This window comes from Sphaeramia orbicularis, chromosome 16 (assembly GCF_902148855.1).
Source record: "Sphaeramia orbicularis chromosome 16, fSphaOr1.1, whole genome shotgun sequence".
NCBI classification, from domain to species: Eukaryota; Metazoa; Chordata; class Actinopteri; order Kurtiformes; family Apogonidae; genus Sphaeramia; species Sphaeramia orbicularis.
In genome coordinates, this window is record NC_043972.1 from 1,749,996 (window position 1) to 1,765,938 (window position 15,943).

The 15,943-nt window shown below is 36.7% G+C and overlaps 1 protein-coding gene across 2 annotated transcripts in view; it reads right to left on the reverse strand.

The window, feature by feature from the left end:
- Positions 1–15,943, reverse strand: part of tsnare1 (T-SNARE Domain Containing 1) — a 379,373-nt gene that overhangs the window by 187,604 nt on the left and 175,826 nt on the right. For both annotated transcript variants that reach the window (XM_030159005.1, XM_030159004.1), the window contains one exon: positions 10,457–10,612. In XM_030159005.1, coding sequence (XP_030014865.1) covers positions 10,457–10,612 — 156 coding nt within the window. The remainder of the gene's footprint in view (positions 1–10,456; positions 10,613–15,943) is intronic.

Consider the following 15,943-nt stretch of genomic DNA (forward strand, 5'->3'; position numbering starts at 1 on the left):
GCCGCAAAGTGCTCCTAAAACATTATCATTAGTCTTCAAAGTGGAGAAGAGTCCGCAGTTGAAGCGCCCCGTAGAAGTTTGTCAGTTTAAAAGCAGGCGGCGCCGCTGCATGTCAGCCTTCTATCTGCTTTGATTCTGCCATATGCTGTGGAGATGGCTGATGAGGTTTAACAACATGTCTTCACAAAGTTTGTATCGGCGTACTTTGCACGAGCTAAGTGGCGTGTTCAAAACAGCCCAGACGGAAGGGAGAGATATTCAAGACCATAAAGCTCACACTCCTTCTGGAATCGGACTCGGACCTCATGTGACGCAGCCCTCGCAGACAGATGTGCTCTGTCACATCTGCTTCAGAAGTGAAGCCTTTAAACCAGGGCCGTCAAACTCCTGTTCTTTCAGGTTCCACATTCAGCCCAATTAGATCTGCAGTGGGCCGCACCAGTAAAATAATAGCAGAATAACCTATAAACACATTTTTTATATGCAAAATATAAGATTCAGTTTTGAAATCATTTACATTTTACAAACTATCCAAACAAAAAAACTAACATTTCTGAGGAAAAATAAGAAGGAATAATAAAAAAAAATCTGATCAGTATTCTGCCTTAACTTATGATTTCGACATGTGCATAACAGATCAGGTGTACCAGGACACAAAACAGGCAGAGTGTTGTTAAAACTGCACTTATGTTTCTTTAGACATTTCAGGTTGTTCATATTTGTTCAGGTTAATGACGTTTTATTATTAAAGGATACCAGAGTTTAATGTTCGTTGCAATAAATCAAAGAGTTGACATTATTTACAGGCATAATGTCATAATATTTTTTTGACATTAAACCAAGAAGAAAATTTGGAGTCATTATTTTGAGGTTATTATGCTGTTATTTTCAAGTTTGACACCCTTGACTGTTAATATCTTCTGCACTTTGTAAATTCATCCCACAGACCAGACTGGACCCTGTGGCGGGACGGTTTTGGACCCTGGGCCGCATGTTTGACACCTGTGCTTTAAACCCTTAGCCTAAAATGGTCCACATGGACTTTTTTTCTTCTATTTCTTCTTTTTCTTATAAAAGGTTAAAAAAATAAGCTGAGTGAGTCTGTTTGCCCATTTTTCCAAAGCACTTTTTTCCCGATCTTTCAAATTCTAGCAATCGTTTACAGTTTACTGCATGTTATAATATTTTTAAAACGGCTTCTTCACCAGCTTCTAGAACAGGCATGACTAAAATAACCGTAATGACTAGTGATGTCCCCACCTGGATTATTCTGCTTCCGATCTGATCCAATTGTTTTTCTGAGTAGTTTTGCCAATACCAATCCAATATCAATACTTTTACTATTAAATTTTGATTTTATAACAAACATGAATTTCTGGTATATGGTTGGCATCAAAACAACTCTTCCCAGCATTAAAATGTAATGCTGCCAAGGTATTACCCAAAGGTTTTTATTACGTTTCGTAACATAACCAACATTTCTTTTTTTTTTTTTTTTTTACAAACCTAAACTAATTCAGGTCATATAAAGAACCAAATCTAATCCAATGCAGTATTTGTGGTGGATTATACATCTTATTTAACACAAACAAAAAAATTGCAGAAAAACTTTTAAAATAAGATTTTAAATATAAAAAATAACTAACCAAGCAATTGGGTGACTTGGGTGAATTGGTTAGATTTTCCATATAAAACATCAGTTAAGAGCTAAAACTTTTATTTCAGCTTTCCTTCCACAGTCATTCTACATTCAGCCTTGTACTTCTGTGATATCATGACTTGTGTAAATATACACACAACTAATCGAAGTGTCAAATACCACACACTGAAGGTTCGGTTCAGGGTTTAGGGTTATGTGAACTGGAGAGTTTAGTGTAAATTCACACGTCATCAAATGGGGTCGAATAACACACAAAAGGTCGACAGTGCGTACGAATAACACGCCAAATGCCATAAGAACTGGTGTGACATACAACACGATTTCATGAGATCAGTCGCATAGTTCTCATAACTCGGTCGTGTGATACTTTTGTGAGTGACGAATCAAATGTGTTGTATTAAAGTCAGCCCTGATGCTCCCTTCTCACACAACTGCCAGTTTACACATCTTGCAAGTTGTTGCTTGACTTCCGTTGCTTTAAAGAGAAAAGGATTCCCACACAGCGGACATGTTGCACGATGTTTCATTTTTATTTACGCTGTGCTTGTGCTAGGAAAATGACAGATCCAGACACTGTGGCTACAGTAGTAGAAATGAGTGTCCAGAAATGAGTGCCCAGTCTGAGCCCAGTCTGGGTCCAGTCTGGGTCCAGTTTGGTCCAGTCTGGGTCCAGTCTGAGTCCAGTCTGAGTCCAGTCTGAGTCCAGTCTGAGTCCAGTCTGAGTCCAGTCTGGGCCCAGTCTGGGCCCAGTCTGGGTCCAGTCTGGGTCCAGTCTGGACCCAGTCTGGGCCCAGTCTGGGTCCAGTCTGAGTCCAGTCTGAGTCCAGTCTGAGTCCAGTCTGGACCCAGTCTGGGCCCAGTCTGGGTCCAGTCTGGGTCCAGTCTGGGTCCAGTCTGAGTCCAGTCTGAGTCCAGTCTGAGTCCAGTCTGGACCCAGTCTGGGCCCAGTCTGGGTCCAGTCTGAGTCCAGTCTGGGTCCAGTCTGAGTCCAGTCTGAGTCCAGTCTGGTCCAGTCTGAGCCCAGTCTGAGTCCAGTCTGGGCCCAGTCTGGGTCCAGTCTGAGTCCAGTCTGGGTCCAGTCTGAGTCCAGTCTGAGTCCAGTCTGGGTTCAGGTGGGTCCCTGCAGTGGGGCGCATAGCGGACCGCAGTGACGAGCATAGCTCCCCTGGGAAATTTTGGGAAAAATGAAGTCTTTTTCCTGCATTCTGGTGCATTTTGATCTTAAAAATCTGTTCAGTCCGGCTTCAGTTTCATACAAAAAAAATCATAAAAAATTAACTTTAGTCAACATTTTCATCTAAATTATTTTTATTTCTAATCTAATGTAAAACAAAACAATAAATGACAGACTTATAAATACAATTATTCTGAGCACTGATGTTCATGAGATTCAATATAAAATAAATTTACCAGTGGAATGAGCGTCTCTCAATTAATCCACCAGGGGGCGCCGCTCTGAATTAACCATACTGGACAAATACCATGAAGAAGAGGAAAATTTTTTGAGAAGAAGAAGAAGAAAGTCAGTAATAAACTTGTAGATGACAGAGGGAACACTACTGTGATACTAATGTTTCTCTGGTAAGGTTTAAAAGTTTAGCTTCAGCAGGAAGAGAAAAGAAATGAGTGAGAGGTTTGGTTTTCACTTCCGCTGGCGGCGGTCCGCACCGCTCCGTACTCCCGCTGGTATTCTCTGTCTGGGTACTCATCCTCCATCAGCTGGAAAACAGATGAATGTACGCAGAGGACGAACAGAACGTCTGTCTTTAACGTTACTGTCAGTCAGCGTTACTTTGATCACCCTCATTTATTTATTTAACCCTTTCATGCATGAATTGTGAGAACCTTAGTCAAGATTTTTTTCTTCAGTGTTTTTATTCCTCCTTAGGCATGAAACAAACAATGCGATCGAGTTTTTTTTTCCCTATGGAGTTACAAAAATATCCATGCATTTAATTTTTGAAGTAAAGAAAAGTGTTTAAAACACAATATCAGAAAGTAATTTGAAAACAATGAAATAAAAGCATTTTCTTCTCACATTTTAACATATTCTAATGCTAGTAATTACTCACTTCATGGAGATAATATGCAAAAAAAAAACTTCTTGTCTGACAAATAACAATTGATTTACACTTAAACATGTCAGTGCAGATCAGGTTTATCAAGAACAGCAAAGTTACAGTAATGGTCTGAATGTCAGTTTATTATGGGATGGTGCATAAGCGTCCACTGTGTTGGCTGGTATGGAACTAAAACATCAACACCCATGAATATACAAGAGAACAGCTGGAGAAGAACTGACCACTGGAGTGACCTATGCATGAAAGGGTTAAATCTCCACTCTGCTGACATTCCTCCTCCACAGTGTACGTGCTGCACTGAACTGTGAATGTCACGCTGCCATAAGTGGTAAAATACCTTCACCACTGTGGCTGCATGGGCTGAAAACAACTTCGCCAACCAGGAAAATGTGTTGCCAGTGGCGATGTGGTGATAGGCTAGTGCAAGCCTAGTTTACGGAAGCCGTTAAAGGGAACGATGCTGAAAACTTGTGGGAAAACTGGACTGGCTCAATCACGTGACTGAATCCGATCTGATCTTCTAAAAAATGCCAGATCTACAGCCGATACTGATCTTTAAATCGGATCAGGACATCCCTACTAATGACCCAATATAACCTATAAAGTGCAACGTCTCAGGTTTCCGAAACTGTTGGAACTTTTACAATTGCACAAACAGTGACAGAGTTAGAGCCATCCAAACTTCATAAGCGCAGGTTGTGTCAGCGATGACACGTCAGGTTTTAAAGAGTTCAGAAACATTATGATTCTGTGCACACTTTTACCCAGGTAAAGGAACAAACAAGTCTATATAAGTGCTTTAGTAATTGGGTAGCATTCAATATCCTGCAGCAGCATGGGGGTACTGTGACAAAATACTAATAAGCTTTTGGATGTGGGAGAAGAAGACGGAGCTCGTCTGAGTTTGTAGTTACTAACTTGGCATGTGTTGGACTCCTGGGAGGCAATATTTGAGGAAAACAAATGCCTTGTTTGTTTTCCCTTTTCCTTTATATTTGGGAGAGTGTGTATTAATTTCAGGTGCTCTATCTCAGATGCCGGGCTCTGGTATATGACCAGGGCTTTTCCGTTTGTTCTTCAGAAACACTACGGGCTGCATTTACACGCAGGTTCTCATTTCTCATGCGACACAAGGTGCAAGAGGCTTAGTGAACGTAGCCCTCAGAGGATATCTGTAAACAGGCTTATAATCACAAGGTTGCTGGTTTGGATTTTGTTGGCTGGCTGGGAGTACATGGGTGTAGGATGCAAATTCTGGGCTTTGGGGACATGGGTGAGGTATAATATCTGCAGAAGGGGAGCTTATGGTAAATTTAACAGGTTATTCACAGGAAGGAAAATGTATCGTGACATGTACAAGCAGCTCAGTAAATGTAAGGGAGCGGGGATTTGTCCCAGCGGCCCGAGGCGTCGGGGGTCCCCTATAGCACAGCTCTCAAATGGACTGACTGCTTCTGGGAAATCCAGAAGAAACAATGTGGTAGTCTGACTTTAAAAATACCTGGCTTCTCCACCCTGTCAGGATCACTTCGCCCAGGCCCACCGCTTTCAACTAAAGACGTAAACATAGAGCTTGTGAAATTAAAAAAAGTAACACTTTATAATAAGTACACACTATGAAGCATTAGTTAAGCATTAATAAATACTGAATTCATCATTTATAAAGCATATTTCTGACATGAATACTCATTAGTATATGGTTTATAAGCACAGTTATAAATGTTTTATTCATTATTAATAAGCACATATGTTAATCATTAATAAATACTGAATTCATCATTTATAAAGCGTATTTCTGACATGAATACTCATTAGAATATGGCAGGGGTGTCAAACATACGTCCCAGGGGCCAGATGTAGCCCATCAAAGCGTCCAGTTCAGCCCCTGGGATGTTTTTTGCCAAGTGCAAAATTCCACAGTCTTGAATTGAATTAAGCAAAAAAAAATTGCTTGAATTAAGGACAAAATCTTGAATTAAGCCAAAAAAAAAAAAAAAAATCTAGAATTAACAACTTTTTTTTTTCTTTGTTTTAGTGCAAAAAATAACAGTAAATTATGAAAATATTTACATTTACAAACTATCCTGTAACAATAAAATGTGAATAACCTGAACAAATATGAACAACCTGGAATGTCTAAAGAAAATGAAGCACAATTTTAACTATTTTTCCTCCTGTTGCTCAGTGTTTAGTGTCTTTGTAGATCTGATCCATAATGCACAAGCAGAAATGATAAGTTGAGGAATAATGTTGTTAAAATTGCAATACACTTTCTTACGTTTTTTAATTTAAATTTCAGTTTTTTCAGTTTTTTTTTTTTTTGGATAGTTTATAAAAGTAAATATTTTCATAATTTATTGGGTTTTTTTGCATTAAAACACAGACAAAACTTTGGAGTTGTCATTATTTATAGGTTATTATGTTATTATTTTTCTGGTCCGGCCTTCTGCAGATCAAATTTAACTGAATATGGCCCCGGAATTAAAATGAGTTTGACACCCCTGGTATATGGTTTATAAGTTGGTTTGTAAGGGATGCAATACAAAATGTTTAAACGCTGAATCCATAATTTATAAAGTATGAAAATACAATCATTAAGCACATTGTAGATGAGTTATTAAAGATGAGTAAAACATTATAACTGTGTATAAACCATATATCAATGAGTATTCATGTCAGAAATATGCTTTATAAATGATGAATTCAGTATTTATTAATGTTTAAACTAATGCTTCATAGTGTGGACTTATTATAAAGCGTTACCAAAAAAAAAAGGAAAAGAAGGAAAAGTTTCGCTCCCCTGCTGTGTGTCTACTGCATATCGTGAGCCTATAATGCAATATTTTCATACCTTATGTTTTCATATATAACAGCTCTACTTATAATTCTCTACTTTTAATACCTAACTGTGCTGTAGCAGCTTTAGAGAAGAAAACCAGCCTCTCCTCACTTCCACTAGAGACAGGAGGTAATATAAATTATCCATCGAGTCAGAATTTGGCTGTGATAGTGGCCGTTTGTTGACGAAATCCTTTCGAAGTCCAAAATTATGGCTGGTTCATGTGAGCTTCTCTCACAACAACAGAGTCTAAGAGGGTAGTGATATTCTGTCCGCCACATGAATCAGTGTCATCATCACTGATTTACAGAAGGTCTGATGATAACAAAAGTTTATCAGAGGTTAGGCAGGGCTCATTTAGACAACAATGGGGACTGTATTATAAATGATAATGAGCTAGATAACAAAAAGGAACTATTTTCTAAATGATCATACATTTTTTCGTGTTGATTAATTTGCACGTCAATATTTTCTTTCTAACTGTGTTGTTTAAAGCTGCGGAGGAGACTTTCCTCACCAATTTTTCAGCAAATCTGTAAAACCCCACACTGTAAAAAATGACTGTAGAATTAACACCAAAAAGTTGTAAAATTGCAACATAAAAAAACCTGTAAGTGACAATACAATGCAAAGTTGTTTATTTGAAAAGATTTTTGCATTAACAAATCAAATAGAGCTGTAGTTTTTACAGGAAGCGTATGTGAACAAAACCAGATTTGGATGTAGAAATGATGGATTTCTGTTGTTTTTTGAAAATAAAACTGTAAACTGAAAAACAATGTGGTGCCGTTTAAATTGCAAAGACTGTAATGTTGAAATAACGGCCTATTTGCTTTTTTTTTTTTTTTTTTTTTTTTTAAATAAAAAAGTTATAAAAAAGTAAACATTTAACAATGTACCATTTTAAGTTTGTAAATGAATTGGTTGGTAGAGTTGGTAGAGCAGCTCATCCAATAACCAAAGGGTTGGTGGTTCAAATCCTGGCTCTGACTGTCCATATGTCCATGGCCTAGTGGCTTTGGAAAGTGCTTTGGACACCATGAGGGTGGAGAAAATGCACTAAATAAGTGCAGACCATTTAAATCTAATGTTAAATCTACACGTTTAAACTGTTAAATCTACACGTTTAAAATGTTAAATCTACACGTTTAAAATGTTCAATCTACACGTTTAAACTGTTCAATCTACATGTTTAAACTGTTAAATCTACATGTTTAAACTGTTAAATCTACATGTTTAAAATGTTAAATCTACACGTTTAAACTGTTAAATCTACACGTTTAAAATGTTCAATCTACACGTTTAAACTGTTCAATCTACATGTTTAAACTGTTAAATCTACACGTTTAAAATGTTAAATCTACATATTTAAACTGTTACATCTACACGTTTAAACTGTTAAATCTACACATTTAAACTGTTACATCTACACATTTAAACTGTTAAATCTACACATTTAAACTGTTACATCTACACGTTTAAACTGTTAAATCTACACGTTTAAACTGTTACATCTACACGTTTAAACTGTTACATCTACACGTTTAAACTGTTACATCTACACGTTTAAACTGTTACATCTACACGTTTAAAATGTTAAATCTACACGTTTAAACTGTTACATCTACACGTTTAAACTGTTACATCTACACGTTTAAACTGTTACATCTACACGTTTAAAATGTTACATCTACACGTTTAAAATGTTCAATCTACACGTTTAAACTGTTCAATCTACACGTTTAAACTGTTTAATCTACACGTTTAAACTGTTTAATCTACACGTTTAAACTGTTTAATCTACACGTTTAAACTGTTTAATCTACACGTTTAAACTGTTCAATCTACACGTTTAAAACTGTTTAATCTACATGTTTAAATGTTAAATCTACACGTTTAAACTGTTACATCTACACGTTTAAACTGTTCAATCTACACGTTTAAACTGTTTAATCTACATGTTTAAAATGTTAAATCTCACGTTTTAAACTGTTTAATCTACACGTTTAAACTGTTTAATCTACACGTTTAAACTGTTACATCTACACGTTTAAAATGTTAAATCTACATGTTTAAACTGTTTAATCTACACGTTTAAACTGTTTAATCTACACGTTTAAACTGTTAAATCTACATGTTTAAACTGTTTAATCTACACGTTTAAACTGTTTAATCTACACGTTTAAACTGTTACATCTACACGTTTAAACTGTTCAATCTACACGTTTAAACTGTTCAATCTACACGTTTAAACTGTTACATCTACACGTTTAAACTGTTAAATCTACACGTTTAAACTGTTAAATCTACACGTTTAAACTGTTAAATCTACACGTTTAAACTGTTTAATCTACACGTTTAAACTGTTAAATCTACATGTTTAAACTGTTCAATCTACACGTTTAAACTGTTAAATCTACACGTTTAAAATGTTAATCTACACGTTTAAAATGTTAAATCTACACGTTTAAACTGTTAAATCTACATGTTTAAACTGTTAAATCTACACGTTTAAACTGTTAAATCTACATGTTTAAACTGTTAAATCTACACGTTTAAACTGTTAAATCTACATGTTTAAACTGTTAAATCTACACGTTTAAACTGTTAAATCTACATGTTTAAACTGTTAAATCTACACGTTTAAAATGTTAAATCTACACGTTTAAACTGTTAAATCTACACATTTAAAATGTTAAATCTACATGTTTAAAATGTTAAATCTACACATTTAAACTGTTAAATCTACATGTTTAAAATGTTAAATCTACATATTACTCTGTAAATAGTTTACAGGTGGATGTGGTTTTTTACAGTATTGTTCTGGAAACCACAGCAGACAGTTTTTTTTTCCATAAAACAGGATTTTTTTACAGAGCAGTCATAGCCTAAGTATCATAAATCCCTAAGTTTTTCCGTCATTACTCACCTGAATCTCTTCCCTAACAGTGAACAGTTGGAAGTGTACTCCACCAGAAAACAAACCATCTGTTTACAAACAGAGCCGGCAGCTAACTCAGGCATCTTCGGAATTTTGGAATCTGGTAAGATTTCTTGAAATAAGATTTTCCAGATCTATTGTCTAAAAATCAGTTCTTCTATCTCACTGAAAAGTTACTCTTTCGGTGATTATGTCTTATTTTAAGTGTGATGAGATATTTGGACCAGAAATAAGAAAAATACACTTGGTAAGATTTAGATTTTTTGCAGTGTAGTGACTTGTTAACAAATCCAAGATGGGTCCTAACATGAGGTACGTATCCTGGAAACTAGACCGTTAACTGTGCTACAATTGCATCCACAGTGGCCGATGAGTAATATTACTTTGGTTTTGGTTTTCAGTGATCTGGTCTTATCGACTTATTAATGTTACTGCTCAGTTCAACAGTTTCTACAAAATGATAGATGAAAGTGTGCAAGAAATCTTAATCTTCTATCGACATTTTCCTGCTGAGAACTAATGTTAATATAATAATCTTTCCAACCCAGTATCTATCTCCAGGTTAAAGGAAATACTGAATTTCATCCACAGGTTAAACGTCAGGAACAAATCGAAGCTGGGCTGTTGCTGAATTCAGGAGGAAAGTGCCTAATAATTCTGTCTTCATCTTTGCACCCTGAGTCAAACACAACCTGAACTGCCCGTTGTGTCGAGGCTTCCGTTTCATTTTTTAAAAGCAGAGCGGTGCAACTACAGACGAGGTGCCCTTAAGCCAAGCGTCTCATCTCAGCTGTTCCAGTGGAGCCGCTCATTGGCTACCAGCAGAAAACCGGGGCTTTTGTAGTCGGTGATTGTACCGGACAGCGGTTTGATGTTGAGCGTATGATGACTTCACTTGTTCGGATGACATGAAATGAACCCGTGTGTGTTCTTACTTCGATCTGCAGCAGAGCCTCCTCCCTCTGGCGGAGCACCTCCACATCCTCCTCGCTGATCTCGGACAGGAAAGCCTGAACTCCTCCGTCTGATGCCGCCTCCTCTCCAAACAGCGGACCCTCCTCGTTCTGCTCGGCCAACGGGGTCTGGGGACTCTGTAGACCACGCACACCGACAAACAGTGGATGAAGCACTTAAAACTGTTAAAAGGGCTTTTATCTGGACATTAGCGTCCACTCCATCTGCCAGCATGTTATATAAATGTTCTGTAATTTGAATAGAAGAGGTTATGACCAGTGGTGTAGTGGTCCCTGAGAAGTGGGTATACTCTCAATTTTTGCCTTTTTTTTTTAACCCTTTCATGCATAGCGGTCACTACAGTACAGGGTGGGGAAGCAAAATGTACAATATTTTGAGGCAGGGATTGAAAGACAGTGTATGACCAATTAGTTTATTGAAAGTCATAAGAATTTATTTGCCACAAGAAAATGTCCATAATAGAAAATGTTTTATTCTATGTGTCCTCCTTCTTTCTCAATAACTGCCTTCACACGCTTCCTGAAACTTGTGCAAGTGTTCCTCAAATATTGGGGGTGACAACTTCTCCCATTCTTCTTTAATAGTATCTTTCAGAAAGTCCACATTGCTGTGTGATGTTCTATTGGTAGCATATTCTAAACGCCCCAAACAGCAGAATCCAGAGGGTTTAGATCTGGGCTAGAAGGCGGCCAGAAACATGATTCCCAAAAATTGCTAAAGTTGGATTTGTTGCTGTTGTCAACAAGTGTTTTGGTGTTCTTGTGTAAGATTTTGACTTCAAATCATATTTTACTGCATTTCTAACGGTCTTGTTGTCTACCTCAAGTTCAATTGCCATTTTTCTCATGGATTTGGTTGGATCCTTTAGGATTTTGGATTTGAGAGCTTTGATAAAAGCTTTGGTACGTTTTTTGTTGCTTCCTCCACTTCCAGACTTTCTGGTAATAGTTTTGCTCATAGTCATTCTCTTCTTTCCATTAGAAACAGTCTTTATGGACACTCCAACTATTTTTGAAATCTCCTTTGGTGTGACGAGTGCATTCAGCAAATCACACACTCTTTGACGTTTGCTTTCCTGATTACTCATATGGGCAAAAGTTTGTGAAAAGGTATGGATAATAGTGTTAGGTATGATTATGACATCAGTATATGTTTGGGTTCAAAACAACTGACGTAGTGTCTGCTGAGAAAAAACAACTAAATGTTCATTGTACATTTTGCTTCCCCACCCTGTAGACGGCTATTCTACTGATGTTCTCTTGTATATTCATGGATTTTGTCGTTTTACTTCCATATCAGCCAACATGCATCATCCCATACACTGCAATTCATACCATTACTGTAACTTTGCTGCTCTTGATAAACATGATCTGCACTAAAATGTTTGCGTGTAAATCAAATGCTTGTTATTGTTATTAGACTGCGATTTTTTAAACAAAATGTATGTCTTTTTGCATATTATCTCCATGAAGTGAGTAATGACTAGTATTAGAGTATGTTACAACATGAGAAAACATCAGATTAGCAGCTTTAAAAAAGTCTTTATTTCATAGATTTCACACAGTGTATCAGTAAATACATGTTTCTTTGCTTCAAAAATTAAACCCATGGTGTGCAGCTGCAACTCCATGAAAAATAGGTTCATAAAATTTTTTCAATCACATTGTTTTTTTTAAATGCCTAAAGAAGAATAAAAACACTCTTGTTTAAGACTCTAAAAATTCATGCGTGAAAGAGTTAAAGTAGTCTAGGAAAACACCTTTGGACGTGTTTCAGAAACTGTGACATGTCAGACTACTCTATTTAGTTTACCCCAAAATCCGACAGTAGTATTTGCTCACTATTATAAAATTATCAAGACTTAATCAGGAGCAGTTTGTAGGTTTTACTGGACACACAAGCAGCTGCAGGAATGGAAATGGATTCAACATGAGGCAACATAGGATAACGCTAGCCTTTCATAATGTTAGCCTACTCACACAGTTTAGCTACTGGTGACAACATCTCCTCTCTACATGTGCAGTCATATGGTCAGTAGGTTAAAACAGGGACTCATGCTGAAACCACCTTAAAACTTTCCTCAGAATTATGTATTCTGTAAACGTGGGTTCTCTCAATATGTGTCACTCATTTGAAATACGTTTATCCTGCCTTTCTTGTCTGCATTTCCGATAATTGCGCAGCTTTCAACAAGACGTGCAGTGACCTGTCAATCAACTGGGGTGACACTGGCACCTGAGGAAGTGGCCAATCAGGTTCCAGAGGTGGACAGCGCTAGTTACCACGGCCAAGGAGGTTCTGTTTTTGCCAGCGCTGGTTTGTCTGTCTGTCTGTCCATGTCCAAGATAACTGTAAAAGTTCTGGACAGATTTGGATGAAAATTTCAGAAAATGCTGATACTGGCACAAGAACAAATGATTACATTTTGGTGGTGATCGGGGGGGGGGGGGGGTCTGCCTTGGCGGAGGTCTGCACTCTCTGTCCGAGTGCTTTTCTAGTTAGCAATATTTTCCTTGGCATGACCCACCCTACTCTGCCTCTGATTGGCTCACCAGTCCTCATGCCTAAAGCTAACCAATCTAGTCAGTGAAGGTACAGAGTACTAGCCAATTAGAGGCAGAGTAGGGCGGGTCATGGCTTCACTATCCTCAAGGAAAAAATGGGCAATTTGGCTCAGATACGACTGAATGGTGAGCATCAGGGGGGAATTAGAAGTGTGTATACGCAATACTGACTGAAAAATAAGTAGGTGTACGCCGGATACCCTGGACTACACCACTAGTTATGAACCTTAACAGGTACAACCCGTACCCTGGGGGCCCAAAAAGAACTGGCAATACAACAAGAGTTATGTCCGATTTATGTAACTACGGCAATTTTCTTGTTCTTCAAAGACCCTTTTACATACTTGAGTTTTTCATTCCTGCTCGAGATAAAATCTAAATATTAATTCAGAAAACCAGTCAGATGCCAGTAAAATTATCTCCTGCATCATAACCACTTACTGTGGTTGCCATGGTTATGTGTTGAGTCACCGCAAGTTGAAAAATATAGTTGCAACAGCATCTACTTTAACATTCATGCCAAACAGCTGTATGCTTTTTTTCTTCTGTTCTTTTTGTTACTGCAACACTTATTAATTCAAGCATCAAGTTCACTTCACCATGACTCATCATTTAAAGGTCAAGATTCCGAGAATTAAAGAGATTTTATGATAGAAATGAAAAAAAAAATGTTCATTTTTACCTTGGGAATGTGGTGATTATATTTGCAGAGGGAGTGTCACAGTACAGCAGCTGAGAATTATTTTCCATTATACACTGACTGTGCTCGGGTTAGGTGTTAGGTGGTGTAACCTGGTTTGGACAGTACTGAGGATATAGTATTTACGTCAGAAATATTAGTATCTCGGTTACTTATACTGCTGCTGTTTGCACCTATGATGTTAACATGTTAATTTAATCCATAAAGACTCAAACATCCACCACCGACCAAAACCAGCTACTGATCTAAAATGTTTAATACCTGTTGAGCCACTAATCCTATCAGTACATGTAAATAACTGGTGTAAAATGCAGTTTGTCGTCTTTTCATGGTCATCAGATATGACCCATTTGGACGTTCAGAGGCTCTGTAGTTACCGTGGAAACACTGTCATCTTCTACAGCATTGATTCACCAGTCAAACCCATGGAGTTTGATAAATGACAGTGGGTGCAGACACTTGGTTTTTCATTAAGTTTAGATATCTTTGCTGAAAAAGTCACTTTCAGCTCTAAATATAACGTGTCATGAGATAACTTTTGTTATGATGTGAGGCTATAGAAATAAAACTGTATTGACTGACTGACTTTTTCTTCAGGTTTCTCTTGTTTTTGATATACTGTTAAATAATAATATATAATGTTTGCACATTACAGTTATTTTTCAGCATATTACTGTGATTATTCAGATTCTAAACAGATCTTTTTATATTTCTAATTTATAGTGTACAGTGTTTGCTCTTATGTTATATTTGTCTTTACTCACATTTGCTGTTGTTTTAAATTGTTACTGAATATCTATCTATCTGTCTATCTATCTTATAATAACTGTCAACTTTAATCTGAGGTTTTATAAACATCTACATGATCGGTGAATTAAATATAAGAAAATATCTGATTTTCACTGAATAATGCAAAATACAGAGGACAATATTAAGATAAATGGTGATAAAACTTCTAAGAAAAGTTATATAAAGAAAAAAACTTATTTGGAAACTGCTGCAAAAGTAGCACTGGCTCTTTATGGGTTACTCTGTTTCAGTTGCTGCTGCCTAGCTTTAAAATAAATGGAGCTACAAAAAATGAGGACTGGTTTGCAGCAGATGAAGCTCTATTAAATGGGAACATCACATTGTGGATTTTATTTTACTGGTACACAAATGAGATCAATGGGCAAAAAAGTTATCATTGTGACTGCAAAGGATAAGGAAGAGGATGAAGATACATAGTTATGACCGATGGCAGAGAGTCATCATGTCTGTTTTTAATTCCTTACAGACAGAGAACTACTTTTACACAGTATATTCAAAGGTTATTATATCAGCTCTTTTATTTCATTGACTTAACACAGAAACAAGCATCTACAAGCACTGTCATTTGTCAGACTACATGTTGAACTGATGTCGTAGAAGATGACGGTGTTTCCACGTTCACAACGGAGCCTCTGAATGTTCACGTGTCAAATGTGATGACCGTGAAAAGCTGACAAACTGTAGTTTACCTGAATACTTACATGTTCTGACAGCATTAATGGTGATTAACCCTTTCATGCACACTGGTCAGTACAGTGGACAGTTATTCTACAGCTGTTCTCCTGTATATTCATGGGTTTGGTTGTTTTACTTGCATACACAGTGGACGCTTATGGACCATCTCAAACACTGCAATTAAGACCATTACTGTCATGTTGCAGCTCTTGATAAACCTGATCTGCAGTAACATGTTTTAGTGTAAATCAATTGCTAATTTTGATTGATTGATTGAAATCTTTATTTCGGACATGTAGACAGTGAAATCAAAACAAAAATCAACCAACAAAATATAAGTACTGGTACATAAAAGGTTGATAAGTCAAAAAATAAATAAATAAATAAATAAAAAGATAAATAGAAAAAAATGAAATGAAATTATACATACTCAAAAAGGGGTAGGAAGAAGTAAAAACTTATATACTCCTACCCCCAATCTCTCTCTAACTGTTATCAGAGTGTAATTTAAAAATTTTCTTAATCAAAAAGGTTGTCCTTTTTAAATATTATCTCCATGAAGTGAGTAATAATTAGCATTACCGGCATTAAAGTATGTTAAAATGTTAGAAAACATCAGATTAGCAGCATGAAAAATGTTTTTATTTCATAGTTTTCACACAGTATATCACTTTCTGATGACGGGTTTTAAATACATG